At 45.6% G+C, this 9526-nt stretch overlaps 1 protein-coding gene across 1 annotated transcript; it reads left to right on the top strand.

The window, feature by feature from the left end:
* The first annotated feature begins 6 nt into the window (after positions 1-6).
* On the top strand, positions 7-8655 carry CCDC106 (coiled-coil domain containing 106). The gene is given in 3 exon segments (XM_010860815.1): positions 7-217; positions 220-621; positions 8603-8655. Coding segments are annotated over 3 exon segments (570 nt in total). The 5' UTR covers positions 7-87; the 3' UTR covers positions 8641-8655.
* Positions 8656-9526: the final 871 nt, after the last annotated feature.

Below are 9526 nucleotides of genomic sequence, written 5' to 3'. Positions count from 1 at the left end.
GGCGCCGCCGCCGTCGGTCCCCGGGCCGGATTCCGCGCGCGGTGGCCCTGAGGCGCTCAGCTGCCGGGGTCTGCTGAAGGCCGCACCATGAACAGCCGGAGGAGGCCAGTGAAGAAGGACAGCGAGGCCTTGGAGATTTCCATCCCCTTCGATGAGACGCCCCACCTGGACCCGCAGATCTTTTACAGCCTGAGCCCCTCTAGGGGGAACTTCGAGGCCTGTCGGAGGCTGCCTCCCCTACAGCGGCCCTGATGAACGGCGTCCGGGCCCAGCTGCACCTGGCCCTGGAGAGGAACTCCTGGCTGCAGAAGCGCATTGAGGACCTGGAGGAGGAGCGGGACTTCCTGCGGTGCCAGCTGGACAAGTTCATTTCCTCTGCCCGCCTGGACGCAGACGACCACTGCCGGGGGAAGCCCAGGCCTCGGCGGGCCGAGGGGGACGGCCGAGGGGGGACCGGGGGCGAGGCCTCAGACCCCGAGTCAGCTGCCTCCTCCCTCAGCGGAGCATCTGAAGAAGGCAGCACCGTGGAGAGGAAGAGGCAGAAGCAGAAAGGAGGCCCAGGCAGGCGGCGCTTCGGGAAGCCCAAGGCCCGGGAGAGGCAGCGGGTGAAGGACGCAGATGGTAAATTAAAAAAAAAAAAAAAAACAAAGGCACCTGGAGAAGGAAATGGCAACCCACTCCAGTATTCTTGCCTGGACAATCCCATGGACAGAGGAGCCTGGTGGGCTATATAGTCCATGGGGTCGCCAAGAGTCAGACATGACTGAGGTACTATATAACAACAACATTCAAAGGCAAAAAGGCTTTAAGAGTCTGGAGGTCAGGGAATACAGAAATGCATCTCTGAGGTCCAAAATTGAGAAATACTGGGTTATCCCTGGCACTTGGTTGAGGAGGGCATATGGGTTTGTCACTAGCAGGTGAATAGGGATGACTGCCTCATTCACTACTCCTAAGTCTTGAGCAAACCAATCTTCCCTGTGAGCCTTCTGAATGGGGAGGATCAGGGTGACACAAGGGGATTGGCAGGGCCTAAAGAGTCCATATTTTATGGAATTTGGTGAGCCGAAGTTGGATCCCTCTCAGGGCCTCAGGCTTTAAAGGATATTATCTCTTGCAGGGGTGTTTTTCCCCAGGCCTTCATCTTATTTCTATCAGAGGAACCTGTTTTGCCCTTTCTGACACTGAGGTATCCCAAACTGCAGGATCCACCTGTTCTCTGATTTCTTGGGGGATGTCTTGGGGAATTTTGACGCCCAACTGGTAGGTCATCTGGAGCTCCTAATATGCATTCTCTATTCAGATTCTTTACCTCCTTGGACTTCACCTTGTCCTAAGAAATGTGTGCTCCATTGCTCAGTCATGTCCAACTCTTTGGGACCCTATAGACTGTAGCCCACCAGACTCCTCTGTTCATGGAATTTTCCAGGCTTGGAGTGGGTTGCCATTTCTTCCTCCATAGGATTTTCCCTACCCAGGGATCAAACCCTAGTTTCTTGTGTCTCCTGCATTGACAGGCAGGTTTTTTACCACTGTACCACCTGAACATACTTGTTCCTAACTTATTTAGCAAATCTCTCCCAAGGAGGGGGACAGGGCATTCTGGCATATACAAGAAGGAATGTGTAATAATAATGGGCCCAATTCTGCAGGCAAAGGGAAATGTAAATTACCCTACTTTTGGCTGTCTATCAACTCCCATCGCAGTATATCATGGTCGGAGAGAGCTGGCCAAGTCAGAACAGAGCAGGTAGCTCCAGTGTCTACAAGACATTCATTTCTCCTCCCTGCCACATCAAGGGTGACGTGAAGCTCTGCTGATGTAATGAGGATGGATTGAGTGGGATCTGGAAGCTAGCAGGCACTCATCCCCTTCAGTTTGTATGTGGGAATCTCTCATCTGAGAGATTTGCGAGGAACTGGGGTCAGTTGGGGTTGTCCCTTGGGCATCCCACAGGAGGGTGGTTAGGACATTCTCCCTCCCAGTACACTTTCTGCTGACAAAAGGAACATTAGTTCAGGCCCAGGTGGCTTCTTGGCTGTTTGTCCAGGCTTCTCAGCCCTCTAGAGTCCCCTTGATGTGTGGGGTGAATCAGAGCAGCCAAAAGCTGTGTTTTCTTTATTAGCCTCTTACTTTTATTGTCTGCCTCTATTAAGTCTCAGTTATTACTGTCAACTGAGAAAAAAAAATGCACAACACAAGAGCTATGAGTTAAATTTTATTTGGGGCCAACTGAAGACTATAGCCCGGGAGACAGCATTTTAGATAGCCCTAAGAAACTGCTCCAGAAAGGTAGTGGAGGAAGGGGAAGTCAGTATGTATGTGATTTTGGTGAAGAGGGAGTTACGTGCAATTAGGCACACATTTCTGCAGAAGGTTGCTGCTACTCTCTTGAAGCTTCCTGCTAGTTATGAGGAGCAGACATCACCATTTGTGATCTTAGTGCTTTCTAGATATGAGCTGTAAGAATTGGACTCTTAAAATTTTCTCCTAAAAATATATAACTTTCTGAAGACCTGTTCTGCCAGTTTTTCCCAGAGCACAGAGTGCCTTATTCATGGTCTTCATTCTGAACTCCTTTCAGGGTGTGTTGAAAGTCAGCAACTGCAGTGGCTTAATCCTCATAGAGGCAAATGGCAAGTGCCAATTTTTAGTGGCCAGGACCCCATCATAGTAATAAATTTGGTCATGGTTTGGGAGGCATTTCATCCCACAGTGCTAGGAATTCTCATTCCCAGATCTGGCAAAGATTTCATTGACAGGCCATTCAGTGTGCTGTTATTACTGGCCTAGGCTTTAGCAGTAGCCAAAAGTCTCTGGACTACCTGTCTTACTGGCCTCTTATGGTTCAGAGAAATATTATATTCCCTCTTGTTGCTTCTTTATATATCTAGAGTTCAGTTCAGTTCAGTCGCTCAGTCGTGTCCGACTCTTTGCGACCCCATGAATCGCAGCACGCCAGGCCTCCCTGTCCATCACTAACTCCCAGAGTTCACTCAGACTCATGTCCATCAAGTCAGTGATGCCATCTCATCCTCTGTCTTCCCCTTTTTCTCCTGCCCTCAATCCCTCCCAGCATCAGAGTCTTTTCCAATGAGTCAACTCTTCACATGAGGTGGCCAAAGTACTGGAGTTCCAGCTTTAGCATCATTCCTTCCAAAGAAATCCCAGGGATGATCTCCTTTAGAATGGACTGGTTGGATCTCCTTGCAGTCCAAGGGACTCTCAAGAGTCTTCTCCAACACCACAGTTCAAAAGCATCAATTCTTCAGTGCTCAGCTTTCTTCACAGTCCAACTCTCACATCCATACATGACCACTGGAAAAACCATAGCCTTGACTAGATTACAATCATTGATCTCATATAGAACTGTATATCTGGTCAACAGCTTCAAGTAACCTGGTCATCATTATTTTTATTGGAGCCTCAGTCACACATTTGGTAATGCAAGAAACAATAATCTTGTAAAACAGTCAAAATACAAATGATACATCTAATATCATTACTAGAGTTGTAATATTTAAGCCAAGAGCTTCCTTTACAAACCAGTTTTTGAAGAAGTCATCAGGACTAGGGAGTGGGTCACTTAAGGCAGAAATCTGATTTTTCATATTGTTCATTAAGCATGTTACATTAGAGGATTCATCAGGTATGAAAACACAGCATTCAGTATGAATTATGGCATAGGTGTCTCCCTGAAATGTTGTAAGGATGTCAAGGGCCATGCGATTTTGTAGCACTGTTTGGAGAAAAACAGTGGAGACCTCAGAATTCAGTAGGTTAATACTCTGATTACTATCGTGTAAAGCCTCTTGAGTAAATTTTGTTAAGGTTTTCATATGACTGCTTGGCTTCCCAGGTGGCACTAGTAGTAAAGAATTTGCCTGCCAATGAAGGAGATGCAAGAGATGTGGATTCGATCTCTGTGTCAGGGAAGATCCCCTGAAGAAGGAAATGGCAATTCGCTCTAGTATTCTTGCCTGGAAAATTCCATGGACAGAGGATCCTGGTGGGCTATTTAGTCCATGGAGTTGCAAAGAGTCAGATATGACTGAACACACATCTTTCAATCCTATTGAAGGCACAAAAATAGCTATTAAATTATCATATTAGCAGAATACAGATCTCTTCACCCATCAGGCTCGTACCAATGGTAAATTGGCTGGGACCACCTCTGAATTGTTACACTATGACTTTGAGTCAAAGAGGATCCTAGGATACATCTTCTTATCCATCCTGGGATACCTGTCCAAACCAAGACCACATATTAGTACCACAAATCTACTGACTTTCTTTAGGTGCAACCCACTGAATCTCTGGTCATCTGACTCAATCTGTACTGTACCAGTCCTTATCTCTAAGGATAATAATATGTAGGCATTGTTCATAAGGCACCCACCCTGATTTTCTAATGTTACTAGGCTGACCATCCTTAGTATGATTTAACTGTTCCAAGATAGAGGAGCCTTATAGACCATACCCTGGTGTAAACCACATAAATCTATCCCATAATTGTGGGAGGTTTCCTTCTAACAAATGGGAGGTTATGGTTTTTTATTGAGATTTAGGTCATTTTTCTGATTGAACTTGAGTGGTCCAAAAAGAAAATTCATACTTATGGTCAGAGTCAGAGCAGATATTATTAATTGGCCAGGTGAAGAAATCTCACCTAGTAATATTAGTAGCTAGAACAGGACTGGATTTTCTTTCTTCTAAAATAAATTTCCTAAGGGCCATCCAATCAGAGCCTGGGAGAGGAGAAATCCACCAAGGTAACCCAGAGTTACTAGACATAGGTAATTGGCCACAAATCCAATAGCTGGATTGATTTTTAAAGTTAACAGGATCCTGCTCGTGATTAAAAAAAAAAAAATTTATTTGTATGCAAAGGTCCAAGAAGTCAGGGAAACACTTAACGATCATACAGTCAGATCCAGGATCTCAGGTTGTCAACTCCCGATTTCATCATCTTCTCGTCCAGTAGGTGCGTAGTTTCTCCTCTGTTTGACTGTTGTTTTAAAGTAAGTTTGAGGTCAGCAGTCTTTCTGTAAACCAGTCCAGTGCAGGGCCCCTTTTTAAGTGGGAAATATGAATCTAAGCGTCAGGTCCCTTTAGTTTTGCTGCACAGGAACTAGTTAAGAGCTCCTGATGAGGGCCTTTCCACCTGGGTTGTTTGGCTCCTTTAATTGACGTCTTTTCTGATATACATAATCTTCAGGTTGTAGATCATGGAGTATATGATCTTCATCCAAAGATAGATTACTTTTATGAGCTTCAGAAACAAGCTTAGAATGTTCTTTTAAGAGTTTGAGCTTTTACATTTGTAACATGTCCCCTTTTAATAATACAGGTTCATACAGTCCTTCATCCAGTCTCATTGGTCTCGCTTGGGAGACAAATGATATTTCTTAGGTTGAGGAGGACCAGCGGAAGGGCCTTTGGCCAGGGTAAGGAATAAGCATCTATAGTTTTATAGCCAAATGACTTTTAATTGTTCCATTTGTTCTTTCTAATAGCCCAGAGGACAGGGGATGGTAAGCAGAATAGGAATGCTGCGTAATTGGCCAGATTTAGCAAATTTCCTGACAATTCGTCCAGTAAAATTGGTTCCCCTATCACTATGCATTTTTGTAAGAACTCTCCAAATGGGAATTACCCTCTCTAATATTAATTTGCCTAACGACTAGCACAGTGGCTCTTCTGCATGGGAGCGCCTCAACCTGATGTGAAAACATGCAGACCATGACAAGTACATTCTGGTAACCTTGAGTGGGGGGCATTTGGATAAAATCAGTCTGCCAAAGTTCAAAAGGGTGGCCTGAAAACTATGTAATGGCTTTCCTGGGTTGTATTTTAGACATGTGGTGCATTTAGAATAAATTATCTGAGCTTTGATGAAGGAAAGCTTCCAGAAATATTGTTTACCCCATGGTACCATCTTATCTGGGTTCCAGTGAGTTAACTCATGAATATATTGTAAAATGGGGGTATTGAGCTCCAAACGGAAGCATAGGCTTTCCATTTGGGCCTACCCAGAGCCCTTTGTTGGAGTCAAATCTTCCTCCTTTTTGTTTCCACACCTTTTTCTCCATTTGGTGCCATTTCCCAAAAATTTAACAGGGTGTCTGTCAGTAAGGTTACTGAGAGACTGAAAAAAAACAGCTGTTAGTTGACTGTTACCATTCTGCAGAGCTGCTGTCTTGGTGGTGCGATCGGCTAAAGAGTTCCCTTTTGTTTCTGTGGTCTCAGTGATCTGATACCTTAATAATAGTCAAGGCACTTGGTAGCAGAATCGCATCCACTAATTCTGCATCTTGTCTTCCGTTTTTAACAGGCTGCCCTGAGAATGTTAAAAATCCTCTTTGTTTCCAAAGCACACCAAAATCAAGTGCTTCCCCAAAAGCGCAGCAGCTATGGGTATAACTCTTAGTGGATTTCCCTTTTGGCACTGGCAGGCTCTTGTTAGTGCTATTAATTCAGCCTGTTGGGCAAAAGAGCCATTAGGTAAGGGAACTTTCTCAAGGACTGATAATGGAGAAATGACAGCATAACCATCCTGCTACTTTCTATGAGATGTCTGCAGATACAAACCATCAGTAAATATTATAAAAGCAGGATTATCCACAGGGCTTTATTGAAGATGGATCCTGGGAGATAAGAGTGTGTCAGTTAAAACAATACAGTTGGGGACTTCCCTGGTGGTCCGGTGGCTAAGACTCTGTGTTCCCATTGCAGGAGGCCTGGGTTCAATCCCTGGTCAGGGAACTAGATCCCACATGCTGTAACTAAGAGTTCAAATGCCATAACTAAAGATCCCCATGCTGCAACTAAGACCCAGAGCAGCCAAATAAATATTTTTTAAAAAACAATACAATCATGTTTTTCATCATTGACATCTGATTCCTTTGGTAGCAAGGTGGCTGGATTAAGCTTGTATCCATGAAGAGTTACATTCAGTGAGAACAATACAATCTCATGGGAAGTTAATCAACTTGCTGAATAATGGGTGTGTGTGATGAGAGTTTAGTAAGGCTTCCACAGAGTGAGGAACAGCGATAGTAAGAGGGTGACTCCTGACTATCTTCTGTGACAGCCCAGAGGCAGGGGGAAGGCCCCTAGCTACCAACTCTAGCCATTGGCTATAATATTCTATTGGTCTATAGTAACCACCATGTTGCTGGGTTAGTCCTCTTAGTAAGTCCCTCTTTTTTCAGGAACAAAGAGGGCGAAGGGTAGATCATAATTTGGATGCCCCAGGACTGGGGCCTTGGCCAGAAGTTTTTTAAAGGTCTCCATGGCTGGCAATGGCACCCCACTCCAGTACTCTTGCCTGGAAAATCCATGGACAGAGGAGCCTGGTAGGCTGCAGTCCATGGGGTCGCTAAGAGTCGGGAACGACTGAGCGACTTCACTTTCACTTTTCACTTTCATGCATTGGAGAAGGAAATGGCAACCCACTCCAGTGTTCTTGCCTGGAGAATCCCAGGGACGGGGAAGCCTGGTGGGCTGCTGTCTCTGGGGTCGCACAGAGTCAGACATGACTGAAGCGACTTAGCAGCAGCAGCAGCATGGCTTCAGAATGTTCTACATCCCAGCAAAGAAGTTCAGGTTGGTTTTGTTTGAACAAATTATACACCATCTCCTGGAGTTTGCCCAAGTTCATGTTCAGTGTATCGGTGATGCCATCCAGCCATCTCACCCTCTGACGCCCTCTTCTCCTCCTGCCCTTTGTCTTTCCCAGCATCAGGGACTTTTCCAGTGAGTTAATCTGTTTGCATTGGATGACCCAAATACTGGAGCACCAGCATCAGTCCTTCCAATGAATGTTCAGGGTTGATCTCCCTTAAGACTGACTGGTTTGATCTCCTTGTTGTCCAAAGGATTTTTAGGAGTCTTCTCCAGCACCAGTTTGAAGGCATCAATTCTTTGGCACTCTGCCTTCTTTATGGTCCAGCTCTCACAACCGGACATGGCCACTGGGAAGACCATAGCTTGTGAGCTTAATTCCTCTAGGCATCACCCTAGAATCTCTCCAGTGCTCTAGCTATTTCAGTTTCTCCCTTTAGCAGTCTAAGAGCACTGCAGGTGCTTGAATCATGAATGACCGATTCTTATAATGACCCCCAGATAAGCAAGGACTCTGCCTCCACAATTCCTGTAAATTTCTTAGTTGCCTAAGATAGCTGTAAGGAGTCCTTACAGCTGGAGGCTCCTCCTCCATCCTGGGAGTTCTGTCCCTTTCCTTTGGAGCAGAAGTTCTTAGGTAATATCTTCACTTTTATCCTGACAAATTCTACTGAGGCAATTGAGGCAAAGCATCAGATCAGCCTCTTAACCTAACCACTCAGCACAGACCACTCCATCTCCTATAACTGAGCAAACTCCAGTATTTCTCAAGCAGGCTCCCCCAGTACCTTTGACTGCTTGGGTATTCCCTGGTATCTTTCAACCAGGCCCTCCACTACCTTTTAACTGGGAGGTTGCGTAACTGTTGTACACTGCCAAATAAAAATCAGGATCATCAACCAGTATGGGAGATCCAAGAACCAGGAGAGTCTTACTGAAATTCATTTGGACTCCCTGAGGAGGTGGACAGTGCAGGGGGCCTCTGCTGGTGCCAAGGCTCCAGATCCTTGTAGAGTTCAGACAGAGGAGAGAAGTCTGCTCTGGGTCCCTTTGTGGTCACCAAAACTATCAACTCAGAGGGGGAAAAGCACAATATGAGAGTTGTGAGTTAAGTTTTATTTCTGGGCAAAATGAGGACTACAGCCCAGGAGATAGCATTTCGGAGAGCTCTGAGAAGCTGCTCCAAAGGGGTAGGGGAAGGTCAGTATATATGTGATTTCAGTGAAGGGGGAGTTCATGCAATCAAGCACATACAATTTTTGCAGAAGGTTGCTGCTAGTCACAAGGAACAGGTGTCACCATTTATGATTTTGGTGTTTTTCTAGATATGAGGAGATACAAGAATTGGGCTTGGGCTTTCCTGGTATTCCAGTGGTTAAGAATGCAAACCTTGCAATGCAGGGGGCATTGGTTCGATCCATGGTCTGGGAAGATCCTACATGTCACGGGGCAACTAAGCCTGTGCGCCACAACTACTGAAGCCTGTGCACCCTAAAGCTCATGCTCCACAGTAAGAGAAGCCCCTGCGCTGCAACTGGAGAGTAGCCCCAACTCGTCACAACTGGAGAAAGCCTGCATGCAGCCACAGAGACCCAGTGCAGCCAAATTAAGTAAATACAACTTTTATAAAAGAACTGGGCTTATAAGATCTTCTCCTGAAAATATCTTAACTATCTGAAGACCTCTTCTGCCAGTTTTTCCCAGAGCACAGTGCCTCTTTCCTGGTCTCCACCCTAAACTCCTTTCAGGGTGTGTTGAAGATCAGCAGCTGCAGTGGCTCCATCCTTCTAGAGGCAGATGGCAAGTGACAATTTTCAGTTGGCATTCTAGGCCTTGAAGGCCTCCTCTACCAACGTTGACAGTGGTTTGGGGGCTCAGCCTCAAGCTTTGGTAACTTTT

The sequence above is a fragment of the Bison bison genome, unplaced genomic scaffold (genome assembly GCF_000754665.1).
Source record: "Bison bison bison isolate TAMUID 2011002044 unplaced genomic scaffold, Bison_UMD1.0 scf7180017864471, whole genome shotgun sequence".
In the NCBI taxonomy this organism is placed as follows: Eukaryota; Metazoa; Chordata; class Mammalia; order Artiodactyla; family Bovidae; genus Bison; species Bison bison.
Note: the sequence above shows the minus strand (reverse complement) of the source record. Positions and strands in the feature narration are given on the sequence as shown.